Source organism: Muntiacus reevesi, chromosome 12, assembly GCF_963930625.1.
Source record: "Muntiacus reevesi chromosome 12, mMunRee1.1, whole genome shotgun sequence".
Lineage (NCBI taxonomy): Eukaryota > Metazoa > Chordata > Mammalia > Artiodactyla > Cervidae > Muntiacus > Muntiacus reevesi.
In genome coordinates this window covers 61,904,747-61,921,771 of record NC_089260.1, presented here as the reverse complement: position 1 = coordinate 61,921,771, position 17,025 = coordinate 61,904,747, and the positions used below count along the sequence as shown (strand labels likewise).

Here is a 17,025-nt window from a genome sequence, read left to right as displayed (position 1 = left end):
CAGCTGTGTCCTAGCGGCTCACCCAGATACAAGCGTAGGATGTTCCTCAGTGGGAGACAGACCAGTGGGTTCAGCAGGAGAGTTTCCAAATCAGAGGCTCTGCTTGGCATAAACATTCACACTGAATCTGCTCTGGGAGATAAGCTGGTGTCACTCCCATTTAGAAAAGTGGTGCCTCTCTCTCCATAGTAGGGGAGACCTGGAGACAGGTTTACCTTACCACGAAAGTTTACCCTTAGCTTCCCACCTCTCTCTCCGCTTGAACCGCCTTTCTTTCCTCCCTTTTCAGGCCATCTGAGCTAGAACTGCCACCCTACCACCATCATCACAAATGGTGATCCACTTAGTGACCACTTGGGGCTCTTGGATGAGTCAGATTTGAGACTCATTTGGTAGCTCCTAGCAAAGCAGCTCCCTGTTTGTTTGCAGAGTATTTTTTCCCCCAGCAATTGTAAACAGTCCCTTCCCTACTTCACATGAGAAGTCTGCCAATTTCTTCAAAGCCGTTGGCCTTCTGAGACCCGGGTTTGCAGGCTCAAATATCCCTCCTGTTTTCAGTCCTGGTGATGTTGCTCTGTGATGTCAGGTTTGGGCTGCCAGCCTGCCTACTCAGGTGAAGCTGAATGCCTCTCCTGTTAGGAGAAAACAAAAGGCAGGCCCTTTCGAAAGAGAGGGAGGGGGGTGGATGTGCAACAGAGGCCTGCAGAAGAGGCCTCAGGCACTTAGTCTGATTCCACCTCCCATTCTGTGAGCTGCCTGGACAAGAGTGGGGGCGCGGGGTGCCCTTGGTATGTTGGGGGGGGTGAGGGTGCCCTTTGTATGTTGCAACCTGGGGACCATGGTGTTTTTTGTGAGTGGACCACAGCTTCTCTGCCCAGAGCACCTTCTCTGGACCCTGCTGGCCATTCTCTCTGTGTCCCAGGCCCTGTCTTTCTTCCAGCAGCAGAATGTTCCAAAACCCCATCACAGCTAAGTGCCCTGAACTGAGATCAAGGGAAGATTTCAGATAAACTTCACGGAGGGTGCCCTGTGAAAAAGTTGAAACTACCTAAGAGGAATGGCAAGTGTTACATTTGGGCAGATGAAAAAAATTCAAGGAAAGAGTTCAGCAGGAATTAGGGTGATCCAAGAGGGCTTCAAGGAACTGGTGGTTGAGCCACCTCACAAGCAGTCCTGCTCACCAATAACCCCCAGCCCTGCCCCGCCCCACCCCCCAGATGAGTCATCTCAGCTCCCTGAGCCTGGGCTACCCTTCTGCAAGCCTGCAGGGGTGCCTCTGAAAACTCCAAAAGTACAGCTAAGGCTGAACCAGGAAGCAGGAAGTTTACCCTGGTGCCCTGGGTGCACAAATAAAAACAAGCAAATAAAATAGTGAATAAGCAAATAAAATAATAGTTAAGATTTTTATGAGCACTTACTGTGTGCAAGGCAGTGTTCTCAGGGCTTCATACACTAGGCTGTTTGTTTTGCCACAACAATGGGGTTCTCACCCTGTGAGTCTGACAATTTGGGTATGTATTGGAGTAAATTAACCTAGAACTCTCATTGGCCTTAATCTACAACTAAGCCCTTAGGAGTAGGCCACAGCTCTCTCCAAATGGTCTATTACAAATGAAATGAGAATTAGGACTTCTTTTTTTTTCTTCTTCTTCCCTGCCTTTGTCTCTGCTGCCAAATGCACTTATTTTGAAATCTTCCATTTTTTTTAAAGTTGTCTTTAAGTATCTTGGTATGTGTGTGATGACAGTACAGGGCTGGAAGAGGTCTTTTTTTTCTTATTCTAGGCCTGTGCCTATAAAAATCAAGATTAGTTAGAACTGACTATAAAATAGCAAGTTACTGGTTACTACTGCATTTAATGAAGAAGACAGCCTCTTTAAATGGTTTTGCTTATAAAAAAAAAAAAAGTCATGGTTACCAAATGATGGTGGCTTTTCTTGTTGAAAATTTCAGTTGTAATTTTCCATTGGCTTTGCATTTTCTTGAAATGGACATAACTGAACTCTCAAAATAGCCTCTAACTGAATATATTATTGCTTAAAAGAAAACATATAAGCAGGCAACACAAATAAACCCCGTGGTCCTTCCTTCCAGGCCCTACCCCTGAAGTCCAAAACCTAAGTGAAAAGTGCAGGGTTTCTCTTTGGTTAAAGCTTTTCTACATTCTCCAGTGGGAAAGCGTCATCAATTATGTCGAATTCTTCTTAAAACTAGCTTTGGAAATGAGTCACTCAGGCTTAAAGCAGGTTATTGTTATTTCTGTGAGGAAAGCAAGTGCTCAAATTCCTTTGAGGAATGTTTTCAATTAGAAAAGAATAAGATGAAAGATAAATATTTAACATTGCTAAGGAATGGTCACAATCTATGGCCCAGGCCTCGAAATGCTCTGCTAAACCTTGAATGTGTGATTGAGACTAAGACAGCTTCATTTTGTAGCGCTGTCTATGTGGAATTCAGGCTGTAGGTGTCTGCTCATGGTGCCAGTGTGTGTTTCCTTTAAAAATAAGTCTTCGTGGGATATTTTTACACGAAATGGCCTCAACTTTGTTTTCTAAAGCTGTTCTCAGCTTTGGTACATCATGGACCAGTCAAGTGACTTTCCATTTTCCTCCCTTCTCAGCGTTGACAGAAATGTCTTAAATTAGCTCTAAGGACTCTGAATTCTGCTCCCCGTTTCTGCTGCCCCTCTTATCCTGCTGACCTTGGCACTGGGCAGCTGGTTGCTCAATGGTTTCATGCCCCTAGAGCTGTGCAAGCAAATACACACTCACGTGTGATACAAAGCCAGGCCCAAAACATTCACCCTGGGCTCAGTGAGACTAGTGTTCCCTAAGACAGAGCATTTCTACAGTAAACCCGCGGAAACCTCAAAGTGTCCTGTATCCCAGAATGAGAAGGAGAGGGCTAATGATATTAGGAAGCTCAAGAAATGGTATTAAGCTTGGCCTTCTGAGGGAAGATTAACAAATGACTGATTATCCATCACGCCTATCCCTCTGGGTCCAGAAACACTGAGCATATTGTTGGTGCTATCACGTGTAAGCATGTTAGCAAGATACTTATTGTACTTATTGAAGTACTGGAGAGATCATTGTATTGATAGCAATAGGATACTGGAAATTGTTTTTCAAACCCCTCTCTTCTCTTTTACATAATACTCATAACATGGAGAAGTGCAAGTGTACCTCATCGTATCCAACAGATGTTGGTCCAAACAAGATATAAATCAAATCATATTTTAAATTCAGCAAAAGAATTCAGAAAGTTAAAGGGCTCTAATATATGGCTGATGTAAGGAAAAAAAAAAAAACCTAGTTGATGTTTTACTGGTTGACATTATAAATCTTGCCTGAAAAAAATAAAAATTCTGCCTGGCATATGCATACCCCATGGGGGTTGGGAGGTGGGGGTAGGGGGATCTTTTCATTATATCTTCTCGATATCTCTCCTGCATTCCTTCTGCGGAAACTCTTTGGAGATTTACTCTCAAGTCCCATTCATGATAGAACTCCATCAGCCCCCCAAAGACAGCTGAGCTTACTGAAGGAAATAGGCCCCAACCCAAGTTGAAACTGTACATTGTTTAGTGACCTGTGAATTGGCCAGTTCTGTCTTTTCATCCCTAGTAGATGTGTGAGTTGTAAATTCAGCTTGTTTCATTTAGGACTCAAGGTCTTCACCTCACAACATGATGCCTAGGGTTAGTCAAGGAATGATATGAAACCTAAACAACTGATACTGTATGCTGAACACCTCCTAGAAATACAGTCTATAAGTCAGACTTTAAATGTTTTAAAGACATGAGGGGAGCATGCTAGTTAAAAGCAGCTTGGGATGGGGAGGGAAATGGGAGGGAGGTTCAAGAGGGAGGGGACACATGTATACCTATGGCTGATTCATGTTGATGCTTGACAGAAAACAACAAAATTCTGTAAAGCAATTATCCTTCAATTAAAAAATTAATTAATTAAAAATAAATAAATAAATAGGTCAAAGATATGGTATGTGAATCATATCTCCATAAAGCTGTTTTTTTAAAAGCAGCTTGAGGTGGATGATTTTTGCAAAATGAAAATATTGTATATTATAGTGATACCAGTAGCCCTCCCTCTTCCTCTCTCCCCACCATTCATAATTTTTGCTTAAAATAATGTTGCTGTACCCTGGGAGGCTCTTAAAAGAGTGCAGAGCTCTGTATCTAATACAATGGCAAACACTGTTGGGCATTCAAAATGACTAGAAGCCCCCATCCCTGTCTTCCATAGAGATGTGACACTATTTTCTTCCTAAAAGAGGCAAGACTGGGCCTGTGCAGACTTCTTTTGAGTGATTATTTCATTGCTTTGTTTGAGGAGCACATATGATTGAGTTTTATAACTGCAGTGAGTTATTTATAGAAACAGCTCATGTTAAAGTATAACTGTTACAGCTCATCCTCTCTGGTCTTATTATTCCTAGTTACTGCAGCAAGGAAGTATACAATAAGGAGAATCTTTTCAACAGCCTGAACTATGACGTTGCAGCCAAGAAGAGAAAGAAGGACATGCTGAATAGCAAAACCAAAACTCAGTGTAAGCCATTTGTTTTGAACTTAAGAAGGAAAGCTGTCTGAAGATCGTTTTGATTGGTTCTTGGGGCGGGGAATCACACTTCACATGTTTGACATTGGCTTTCACATTGACTGTGTCACTGACAGAGGTTACACGGATCTTTGCACTCAGAAACCTGGTTATGCATTTTATGAGTGAGATTAATGTATTCTTTATAGTTGTGTTTATAAGTCAGTTGCTAGTTGGGGTGTTTTTTCCTGGCTTGTCACTTATATTTGACATAGTTAGTTTAGTTATTATCCAGTGATATGGTCAGCTGAAGCACCAGTGTGTGCTTTCATTTGGAACTGGGTTTTGAGGCTTTGAACGTATATTTTTCCCCCCTCTTTCCTTGTAAAAATACTAGTAACAGTTCTAGATTCTGGATGTATGAACAGAGAGTCTACATTTCTGTTAATAAGCAGGAATTACAGATCTTTAGTTGATTCCATCTGTACTGCATGGCTTCTTCATGTTATCTGTTTTATTTCTACTCTTTATGGCATTGTTTAACTTGTAGGCTTGGCATTTAACACAAACTTGTACTTGGGTATTAGATTTTTTTCTTTAATTTGGAGCTTTGGTATACTCGATCTGAGTATCAAAGACTTGAAATGCCTTCAACAAAGTAAGTTATAACTCTGGTATTTATACACTGCAGAAATTAGGCATTTGCATCCCCTTAGACTGTCAGTAGAGTCTTTGTATGTTCTGTCAAAACTTTTTAACACTTTGGAGTAAATGAAAAATAAATGCAAAATCTTGGACATGTTGTAAATTTTAAAGCTATGGGGTTTTGTTTGTCTTTTTAGATTTCCACCAAGAAAAATGGATCTATGTTCACAAAGGAAGTACTAAAGAGGTGAGCACTCATCTGTTTGTTAAGGAGAACGCTTATTTATACCTGCCCTAGGAGAGTATAGGACTGTCTCCTTGGGTGTGGGTGGTGCTACCTAGCCGACCATCAGTTTGGGGCTACAGAGAGAGAGGCTAAAGTCTCTAGGTGGACTCCCCAGTTGTTCAGTGAGATGATGACTGTAAAAGTGCTTAATGGAGATGAATATTTGCATCTCAAAGGCTGGAACTGTTATAAAGTTCCAGCCTTTCCCTCAGGACAATGCCTCCCTTTTGTTCTAACATCACTTTTAGACTTCAACTTGGTTCTTTTTAGCCCTGGAGGTTTAATTACTAAATACAGTAGAAGTTTTTGTGCCTGCCTGGTATGATGCTGCACAACCAAGATGCAGAAGAGAACACGACATTGTAATATCTCAATTTGCATGGCAGATTGGTAGAATTTCTACCCCTGTCAGCGACCTTGGAGAACTAGTTCCCTCTGATTTGAGGCCCTGAGAAGGGGACAGTGATATACTCGAGACCACCCAGGTACTGGGAGTAAAGCTGGGCCTGTGAGTCAGGGCTTCCCACCCTCAGTGCCTTGTGCATTCACAGGGTAAAGACCAAAACTTCTCTGGCTCCTTCATGAAGCCTTAAAAACACTTCTGATGATCACAGTGAGAAAAGCCCTAGAGATGTGAGGCAGGGTGGCAGACAGAGCTAACACACACAGGGTTAATTCTCCCCCCAGAAGTATGTTCCCGTGATCAATATACATCACATATCTATCTACCAACCCTTCCTCAATAAGCAAGTGCATGCGGAGGACAAGAGCCCACAGGGGACACGTCACAACCTCAGTCACTGACTAAAGCAACTGCCTGCGAACCACCCATCTTTGTGGCTCACGGGGGTGAGGGGTAGTGGGGTGGAGTTTCCCAGAAAGAGCTGATCATGGTGCAGGAAAGGAGCAGGTTACCTTAGACAGCCACCCAGCTGGTCGGCAGAGTCCAGGCAGATCATTCTAGAACGTGACCTCTGCACCCCCTGTTTTCACATTCAGCGCCATGGATACTGCACCCTGGGGGAAGCTTTCAACAGGCTGGACTTCTCAACTGCCATTCTGGATTCCAGAAGATTTAACTACGTTGTACGGGTAAGTCTCTCTTGATTACCCAGAGTCTCAAGTTGAAGTGTCTCTTTAGGTTGTCTTGAAGTAGCCCCCACCTCCACCCCTGCCCGATAAAAGTAACTTTTTAGGACCCTGGGCATCTTGAGGAAAGCTGAAAATGGACTCCTCAACTTCCGCCTCCCTGGATGGACTTCCGGTTCCCGTATGGATCCTGTTAGGATGTCCCTGTGATCGGCGCCCCCAGACAGGGACGCCATAATCCCTCACGGGAGCCACGGGCGGGCAGCATGGGCCCTGGCAGCAACATTGGCCAGAGAGAACTTAGCAGAAAGCAAGTTGTAAAGCACCTTGGCTTGTTTTAAAATTTGTATGCCCCTCTGGCCATTCTCACTGGCCTTCCTCCTTGCCCAACTTTAGCTGACTCTGGGTGAACCTAAGGCATTTTTGCTTTAAGCCTCAAAGCTGGGTGTTCAGGCACGTTGGAACCTTGTTTCCCTGACTCCCTTCTCCCACCCCTCCACTGCCACGGGATAACAATATTCAGTCCCAGGTTCACTGCAAGCCTGAAACTACCTGCTTGGGTCAGTTGCTTCCTATTTTAAACCCTGAGTTGGGGAAAAAAAAAAAATTAATGCACTTTAGCAAAATATTAATGATGAAGGTAGTAAAACAAGTTAAGCCTAACCATGACCTTCAAGTCACTGATTCTTTTTAATTGCTCGGTGGCTGTTTTTCCCCCAAGCTCCCTTGTGTGTTGTTCTCAGCGGTTCCATCTGGGAGGTAGCAGCTGTTTGGGTTTTAGGATCAGAAGTAGGAGGCAGTTTACCCACTATGGGTGTTGGTCTCTCGGGTTTTTATTTTCTTTTTCCTGGGTTGTTGTGCTTCTCAGTGCTGTGTCAATGAGTCAGATGATTGCAAAGGCTGAGCCAGAGCGATGACATTCAAGCCCCCTTGAGGCCTGGATCGTTCACCTGTCATCTGGGCAGATACAGGGCTGGCTGTCCCAACTGACCTGATTTTAAAACACACGCACCACACTCACACACAAACCCAGGCCTCTTGTAGGTTAGAAGCTCTGAGCTGAGCCCGTGATCAGGTCTGTCTGTCTGCTCAGATGAGCCCTTATTCCAGACCAAAAGGGATAACAATCAGAGACCTTCCTGATGAGATGTTCATGATTCAGTGTGACTCTGCTGACTCTGGGAGGTCATTTCGGCCCACAACCCAGTGCAGGCTGGTTGGAGTGAGGTCCAGGAAGACCTGGAACTTGTCACTAAGAAGGTGAATAGTTTCCAGTCTCCCAGATCTGATGTCTTGATCCCAAACTGATCAGCATATGGTTAATTTTTAGATGGTTCTCCTTTCTTCCTGTTCTCCTTTCCACAAGAAATAAGATAAAGCAAAGGAACAAGGAGTTCAATTGTGGAAATCTATTTCAAGCAATTATGTGCACTAATACTTCTTAGCCTTCCATTAACTGTGTAAAGTATAGGTACTTTTATTCTCTGTTTACATAAATAGAGAGGTACAGAGAAGTAAAATGACCTATCCAAGGTCACAAAGCTACATAAGGGAAGATAGCCAAATCTGAAACCGGCAGTTAAAGTCCACACTCTTTAGCTGCTACAAGGAGGAGCTCCATATAAGCAAAGGACTGAAAGTAAAATGGCCTGCGGTCAGATCTCAGCGCCACTTCTTTCACATTGTTTCACCCTTAGGTTCCCAAGTGGAAGAAGGACTTGGAATAACCTAACTTCACAGAGTAGCTGTGAAACTCAGTAACATACATGGAAATTTTCTGCAGACGGGAATATGTTAGTCAAAGTCAGCTACTAATATTTGTTATTACCTACCTATAAAAATTACTGTTTATAAGAATCAACTCTAATTGATCAAACAAGGCAATTTTATTTCTGGGAATTCAATTAATATTTTTTATTATAATGACAAGATTTTATAATTGGTAAGCTTTTCCAGACTTAATTTTTTAATTTTTAGACTAGTTGACTATTAAATCTTCTTGGGTGTTTAAAAAATTATTGTTTATTCTCCCTGAAAGACCTTTTCAATTTGGTTGATTTAAAAAAAAAAAATGTTTTTCTACTTAAAAAAAAAATACCTGGAGAATAATGCCCTTTCCTCTTGATTAAAACTCAGCATGAAGAACTTGTATCTAACAGTATGAGCACAATCTCCTAATCTTGAAGTTAAAGAAACTATTGAATGCTTTCTGTTATTAGGTTCAGAAAGAGGGGGAAAATATCTATTTTGGAAAGAATAATCTTTTTTTTCTCTTCACTGTTAGAGTCCTCTGTAATTTGAGAAATGTTATTTTTATAAAGAGCTTAAAGCATTTTAATGATAGGCACCACATTTTGAGGGTTTTCTTCTAAGGAACTTAAGACACTTAAGTTGTTCTCAAATAGTCTTCTTATCCTTAAAGCAACTTTGCAAAGTAGCTTGCCAGTGTTTTATCCTCATCTTACTGCTTTGGCCTAATGGTTTCTTAATACTACAATGATTCCTCAGTACCAGAAGAATCAACTCTGAAGCCTTCAAATTTGTTTAACCTCTTTAAAGACAAAGTACATTTTAAAAAATGTATCCTATTCATACTGGCTATCAATCTCTATAAAAGAGACAAGCAGAGGGAATGAAAAAGGTGGCCAACACTCCTATCTCAATGTTATGAGTTTTATCAGATAACATGAAAATTTTGTGGAACTTTTAGAATCAGAAATTTGATGATAAATTGGAGAGGTTTTTATATAACATTTGTACCTTTGTTTAATTGGCTTTAGGCTACACTGATTGCCTCTACTCACTTCTCTCCATACCACCAGTGGCTTAAACACAATTTTAACTGTGGTTTTTAAAGATGATTTAAAATCTCTAAAAGCAGCAACTTACCCACTTATGAAAGGTCACTTTTTTAAAAATGGGTTTACACCATGCCTCAAGACCAACACATTTTGGAAATTCCCCTGGGGAGCCAGTGAAGATTCCAGGAGATAAGCCAGTGGTGGGGTTAGAACTGTAACCAGGAAAACACAAGTGCTGACTAATCCGTCCAGGGCACAGAGAGCCCAACAGAGAAAGTAAGTCTCTGGAAGACACACAGTTGCACTTTAGAATCACCTGTGAAGCTTTTTCCTCTAGGAAGCCCAACTCTAGTGCATTCAAGTTCATCAGCTGAAGGTGGTGCCCTGGCATTGCTACTTAAGTTTATCCACCAGTTGATGCTAGCGTGTTTTCAAGTTTGCTAACCAGCCCAGAAACCACTTGGGAGCCCAACTTATATTTTGCATAATAAGCTTTTAAACAAGACACACTGAGGCATGAGTGCAAGAGAGGGCTTTAACACTTTAATGCCAGAATGATCTTTGGTTCTCCCAGCTCTCTCTGTGGCATGAGAATGTGGCCAAGTACCTGGTAACTCTAGAAGCTGTCTTTAGATCAGGAAGAACCTTGAATAGCAAGTTCCTGACCTTAATGAAGGGGGTTCCCCGGTGGAAGTAGTGCTGGTGGTAAAGAACCCACCTGCCAGTGCAGGAGACGTAGGAAATGCAGGTTCACTCCTTGGGTCGGAAAGATCCCCTGGAGGAGGGCATGGCAACTCCAGTATTCTTGCCTGGAGAATCCCATGGACAGAGGAGCCTGGCAGGCTATAGTCCGTAGGGGTGCACAGAGTTGGACAATTTAGCAGTTTAGCCTGCACACACACATGACCTTAATGAATTGCCCCTGTGTGCAACAGTTGGGGAAGGACAAACAAAAAGTTTGCAACCGCACTCTGTCTGTTCCTCTGCCACAGAGAACATCCACAACCTAAACCGATGCACGTTTTTATTTTTTTCTGCATTACAGCCCTAAGTCCATTTGAATGTTTCCAGCAAGTTACTGCGTTCTTACCACCCCCTAAAAATCTTTTTCCAAAAACATGTTTTAGTTTAAGTTGACTGGTGGTTTGGCAAACGAAAGGCTGAAATATGGCACGATGATGACTCAAATTTAAACCCAGTGCCTTCAATTAAAGGCATGCTGTTTCCAAGCCCCTGGTGGGTCATGATGTGTGCGGGCAGCTGGGCCCTGCGCCGAGTCGCTCTGCCCAAGTGACCTTGGATTAATCTGGTGGTGCACAGCCTTCCTTTGCTTAAAGTTCGAGTCCTGCCCCCTGGGTCTTAAAACCGGTGGTATCTTTTTCCTTCGGGACTGAGAAACGGGGATGGAGGGAAGGAGGTCAGCCCTCCCAATGGCAACAAAATCAAAGGAGCAGAGCCCTAAGACTGTTTGAAAATGATGGCAGAAGTGGTTGCAAACTGGGAGAATCCACTGTAGGGTATTAGCAGTCAGGGTCCCAGGCTAATCTTAAAGTGAATGCTGGCTGATTAGGGTGCTGGCGATTTTACCAAGCAGTGCTGCATCTCAGAATTCCTAGCTTTCTCAGTCATCCTAAGCATTTAGGCAAGGAGATCCTGCAATTTCTAGGTGCCCTCAGAAGTGGGGGACACTCACAGACCTTGAGGGTATGACCAAAGAATTGGAGGAGTACATGCAGAAGTAGGGGAATACCTACAGAAGTGGGGTGCCCACACAATGACAAAAGTAACAGTACTTGCAGAAGTAGGGGGTACCCACCAAAGTGGGGGCACCCCCAAAAATGGAGGAAGGCTCAAAGACCAGAATAGTGGTGTTTTTGACCATGGACACCTGACAGTACATTGATAATTTAAGCACATATTCTCAATTTATATATATTCATAAATTCATTTGTAAATCATATACATATGCATGCATGCATGCATGCTCAGTTGCTTCAGTCATGTCCAATTCTTTGCTCCCCTATGGACTATAGCCCACCAGGCTCCTCTGTTCAAGGGATTCTCCTGGCAATAATACTGGAGTGGATTTCCATGCCTTCCTCCAGGGGATTTTCCCAACCCAGGGAGTGAACCCATGTCTCCTACATCGCAAGTGGATTCTTTATCCACTGAGCCACCTGGGAAGCCCCATATACCTCTAAAAGGTGCTAATAATGGTACCTACTGTCCTGTTGCTACAAAATTAAATGGAATTTAATCACTTGAAATGCCTTTGAACAGTACCCAGTATATCCATTGTTGCTGTAACTATTGTCATCTTTAGGGTCATAATTAGGCATTAGAAAATATATGAAAATAGAAATTAAAGATGAAATAAAATATAGAGATTGACTTTTTTATGATTTTTCTACCTGATTTTCTTTCCCATCCCACTTTGGAGATGGAGAAACACTGGAGGCAGATTCTTGGAAGATGTTGAACCCGAGAGTATCCTTCCTTAAAGGAAGGCCAGGATTTACCCAGGTGGAGAGACAGAAGGCTTTGCAGAGACAAATGGCATGAGCCCCACACTGGAGATGGAAAAAAGAGAAATGGAGAGTGATGGTGGACCAGGGGCCAAGGGCAGTGTGACAGTGAACCTGGTACAATCCTAGGGTGGAGGTAAAGAGGCTGAGTAGACAGGGAACCTGATTTCAGCAGGCTCATTGTGGCAAACAGAGGTGCTCAGATCGATGCAACAGGGAACAGGGCATCATTCTAAGTTCAGAATTTTCTGGGATGGATAAAAGACAGAGAGGCAAGTTGCTCTCGGCTGAGAATACAATTGATTTGTATAAACTTGGCCCTCAGTTGGAGAGATGTTTCATTTGCAAATAATATTTACCCGATCTTGACATGCCTGGAGATTATTAATGTAGCCAAAATGCTCCCTCTTCCAACCTGTCAGTGTTCAGGCTCAAAGTCAGGACAAAACTTTCCAGGTTCTAATCTAGGTTGTCCCTTGAATAAATAAGGGTCTTGGAAGTACACAGAGCACTGCCTGATATAACCAAAGGTTTATGGCAGAAGACATAATTTTCCTATGGGCACCCAGCTTGGGTACTGAGCATGGGAGAAATGGCAGGGGCTTCTCCAAGCTTCTTAAAGCTTTTTCCTACGTTTGAGAATCCTTTGGCATGTTTTCTAAGCAGACATGCATGTCCTTTAAACCTCACAGCCTACTGTCATAGGAAAAGGAGGAATTTAGGGATGAATTACATTTTTAACAATATTCTATGCAAGACAGAGTATATTTGGGTGTGCATATTTCATGGCTAACCTTGAACCAACAAGGCGAGTAGCTGCTCTTTCTGTTTGTCCTTCTGAAGCCCCAGTTGCCTAGTGTCCCTTTAAATCTCAGCTGCTGCCTTCCTGGAAAGTGTTAGTGACATGTCTGCATTATAAGTAATGTATCAGTCTGGGAACAGACCCCATATGAATACCAACCTGACAGTCCAGACCATCTACTGTTGACCTTGATCATGTCATTTGACCCCCGAGCCTCCTCTTCTATAGCAGGAGGGAATATGCGTAAACTGTTATCCAGGGCCGCTCCAGCTATACCTTTCCTTGAGTCTAACAGACAGGTGTGTTAAATATATATGTATATAGTTGAGTGCCTGCCATGTGCCAGGTTGGCATAGTTGTTGTTGTTCAGTCACTAAGTCGTGCGACCCAATGACCTACAGCACGCCAGGCTTCCCTGTCCTTCACTGTCTCCCTGTATTTGCTCAGACTCATGTCCATTGAGTCAGTGATGCCATCCAACCATCTCATCCTCTGTTACCCCCTTCTCCTTTTGCCCTCAATCCTTCCTAGCATCAGTGTCTTTTCCAATGAGTCAGCTCTTCGTATCAGGTGGCAAAGTATTGGAACTTCAGCATCAGTCCTTCCAATGAATATTCAGGGTTGATTTTCTTTAGGATTGACTGGTTTGATCTCCTTGCCATCCAAGGGACTCTCAAGAGTCTTCTCCAGCAGGTTGGGGTAGAGTGGTAAACAAAACAACCCTTTCTTCCTTGAGGTTTCTATCCCAACTAGACAGCCAGCAAGCAAGTAAACAAGATCATTTCAGACATGTACAAATGGAATGATGAAGAACAATGAAACCATAGTAAGATCTAGGAGAGTCCAGAAAGGGCTCTCTGAGCTCTCAGCAGGCAGCATTGGAACCGAGACATGAATGGAGCTGCCCGTGAAGATGTGGCCGGGACAAAGCCTGGGAGGTGGGAATGAGCTAGAAGGTGGTTCAGGGAACCAGAGGTGGGCTGTGGAGCCAGAGTGGAGTGAGCTGGGGAAGGACTGGATGCGATGAGGCTGGACAGAGAGTGAAGACCAGGTCATGGAGGACCTAGCCAGTCATGGTCAGGAGGCTGAATTTTTTTCTAAGGGCCAGGGGAAGGCATTTGAGGGTTTCAAGCAGAGAGGTGACTCGAGCAATTTATTTTTAAAAGTCTGAATTCTAAAAAAAAAAAAAGTCTGAATGCTATGATGAACCAAATGAAAGAGATGATAGAAATCTATTTTCTGTGCAGCAAAGTGAGATATGAGGGCAGTCTTTTTCTGCCCATTCATCTTCCACACACCCCTTCAAGCTGTAGTTGGCATCCATTCCGAGATTGGCTGTAGGATGTTGCTGGCAACTAGATTTTTCTTCTCCGTGTGTCTAAGACTAGCATGAGTCAAAGCTGAAGGGCAGGATGTGGTTTCGGCATGCGGTGACCACCAGCCCTTCCTCCGGGAGCCCAGAACCGGTCCTGTTACAGCACAGCTAGTCACTGAGGATCCTCCTGGATCCCCAGGCGGCCCCGCGGTAACGATAGCCTGGAATTAGAACCCTCTTCTCACCCCCACCCCGCCCCCACCTCTCTTTAAACACAGCCACAAATTACTGGCACCTGGACTAAAATTTGCCCAGCAGAAAACAAACAGCCATTTGCAAATAGTCCATTTTCCTCTGCTTTTTCTCTTGTGGCCAGAGGCAAAGAATCCAACTGGCTAAGTCATCTTGATAAATAAATTGCTAGATACAGCTCTACACTCCTAGGCACACAGTTCCCTTGACACAAGTAAAATTAATCAGTTCTGTCCTCCTTACTACTAGTTCATACAATACTGGTTCTGGATCTGTAGAATTATACTGATGTGGAAAGTAGACCTATGTGATTTACCTAAAGCTATTGACTTCCCTGATAGCTCAGTTGGTAAAGAATCCACCTGCAATGCAGAGACCCTGCGTGTTTGATTCCTGGTTGGGAAGATCCGCCGGGGACGGGATAGGCTACCCACTCCAGTATTCTTGGGCTTCCCTTGTGGCTCAGCTCATAAAGAATCTGTCAGCAATGTGGGAGACCTGGGTTTGATCCCTGGGTTGGGAAGATCCCCTGGAGAAGGGAAAGGCTATCTATCCACTCCAGTATTCTTGCCTGGAGAATTCCAGGGACTCTATAGTCCATGGGATCACAAAGAGTCAGACACAACTGAGCGACTTTAACACACACACACACATTGCCTCATCATGACTGAACAACTAACACACACACAAACGTGTTGTTTGGAGAAGGATGTGGCAACCCACTCCAGTATTCTTGCCTGGAGAATCCCATGAGTAGAGGAGCCTGGTGGGCTACTGTCTGTGGGGTCACAGAGAGTTGGACGTGACAGCAACTAACACACATACACACATAAATGTGTTATTAACCCTTTCTGGATATTATTTCTTTCTTAATGTTACAAGCTGATTACCCATCACAGGGTAATATTGATATAAGGTTTTCAGACCCTGTTTCCTAGAACATAGCAATACATGATATTACTACTGTTTTTAAAGTTTGGCCCTAGATGCAAATTTGATTAGCCTTGAGAAACCGAAGTCCTTAAACTATTAGAAAATCCTGTTCTCAGGACTTCCCTGGTGATCCAGTGGTTAAGACTCAGTGCTTCCACTGCAAGAGGCAAAGGTTCAGTCCCTGGTTGGGGAACTAAGATCCCACATGCCACCTGGCATAGCCAAAAAGTTAAAATAAATAAATAAATATGTTCTCTATTAGACATATCTGGGCCCAAGTCCTGGCTCCTCTACTTGCTACAGCTGTTATGTCTTTAGATGAGTTGCATAATTTCTCAGGGCCACAGAATCCCCTTTTGACCAGTGGATAACCCACTTCATTGCATTGCCATTGAAGGTGAAATAAGATCACACATATAAGTTACTGAGCACAGTCCCTGGCATTTGGCAACCACCGGTTGGTGTTAACAAAATAAGACTTCATGGTAGATGGAACTATGTGAATCATCAAATGTATCAACATTAACTTTTATCATCAGACAAGAAGCTATTAAATGTATCAGAACTATAATAAAAATGACAGAAAGGAATATGAGAATTTGAAAGAATTTAAGCATTTGGTTGACAATATATAAAATTGAATTACAACGATTCTAAAGGTCTTTAAACCAGCTGTACTTTACCCTACTAATTCACTATGCCTTCCTTGGCAATAATTTTTTACCTAGTAATATTCTCTGTGCTATGATAAAAACCAATGATGATAATTTATTGAGTATATTTTTGGTATCAGGCACTGTTTTAAGTGCTTTATGGATGCATTTAATGTTCACAACAATTCTAAAGTAGATACTATTGTTACCATGTACATTTTAAAGCTAGGGAAACAGAGGCAGGCAGTTTGACTCTAGAGCCCTCACTCTTGAGCTCTGTGATATATATATATATATCAAACTCTATACTCTATCAGAAGTTGACAGACTGTAGCCCAAGAGCCGAATCTACCCCCCATGTCTCTCTTTATAAATAAAGTTTTATTGGAACACAGCCACACCTGTTCATTTCCATACTGTCCAGGGCTACTTTTGTACTACCATTGCTGAGTTAAGTCGTTGCAACAGAGACCTTATGGCTCTCAAAGGCAAAAATATTTACTGTCTAGCCCTTTACAGAAAAAACTTTATGGAAATGGTAACCCTTGATATCAACTTTAAACTTCACTAAAAGACTGGGATTTGGAAGGGAAAGAAATAGTACCTTATTGTAATAATGCCCTGTATTTGGTTTCTATATACTAATCTCATTTAATTCTCATTACAGCCCTGTGAAGTAGGTAGTCTTTTTTTTTAAGTTATTTATTTTTGGTTGCTCTGGGTCTTCGTTGCTGCATACAAGCTTTCTCTAGTTGTGGAAAGCGGGGCTATTCTCTAGTTGCAGCATGCAGGCTTCTCATTGCAGTAGCTTCTCTTGTTGCAGAGCACAGGCTCTAGGCTCCCAGGCTTCAGTAGCTCTGGTGCACGGGCTTCGTTGCTCTGAGGCATGTGGGATCTTCCCGAACCAGGGGTCGAACCCGTGTCCCCTACATTGACAGGCAGATTCTTAACCGCCTGGCCACCAGGGAAGTCCCAGGTAGTCATTTTTTTTTTTTTTTTTTGGTCCACTTCGGAAATGAAGAAACTGATGTTTTGGGAGGTAAAATGACTTACATCACAGACTAGACAGTAAACCCTCTGAGTCTAGGGATCGTGTGTCTTAATCCACGTCACCTACCACAACACTAGAACAGAACTGACATGCAGAAAACACTTGCTAAGTGAT

The 17,025-nt window shown here is 42.9% G+C and overlaps 1 protein-coding gene across 2 annotated transcripts in view; it reads left to right on the top strand.

Annotated features, from left to right (window-relative positions):
* Window positions 1-17,025, top strand: part of FBXO32 (F-box protein 32) — a 37,574-nt gene that overhangs the window by 2,471 nt on the left and 18,078 nt on the right. For both annotated transcript variants that reach the window (XM_065903447.1, XM_065903448.1), the window contains exons 2-4: window positions 4,459-4,571; window positions 5,402-5,451; window positions 6,490-6,582. In XM_065903447.1, coding sequence (XP_065759519.1) covers window positions 4,459-4,571; window positions 5,402-5,451; window positions 6,490-6,582 — 256 coding nt within the window. The remainder of the gene's footprint in view (window positions 1-4,458; window positions 4,572-5,401; window positions 5,452-6,489; window positions 6,583-17,025) is intronic.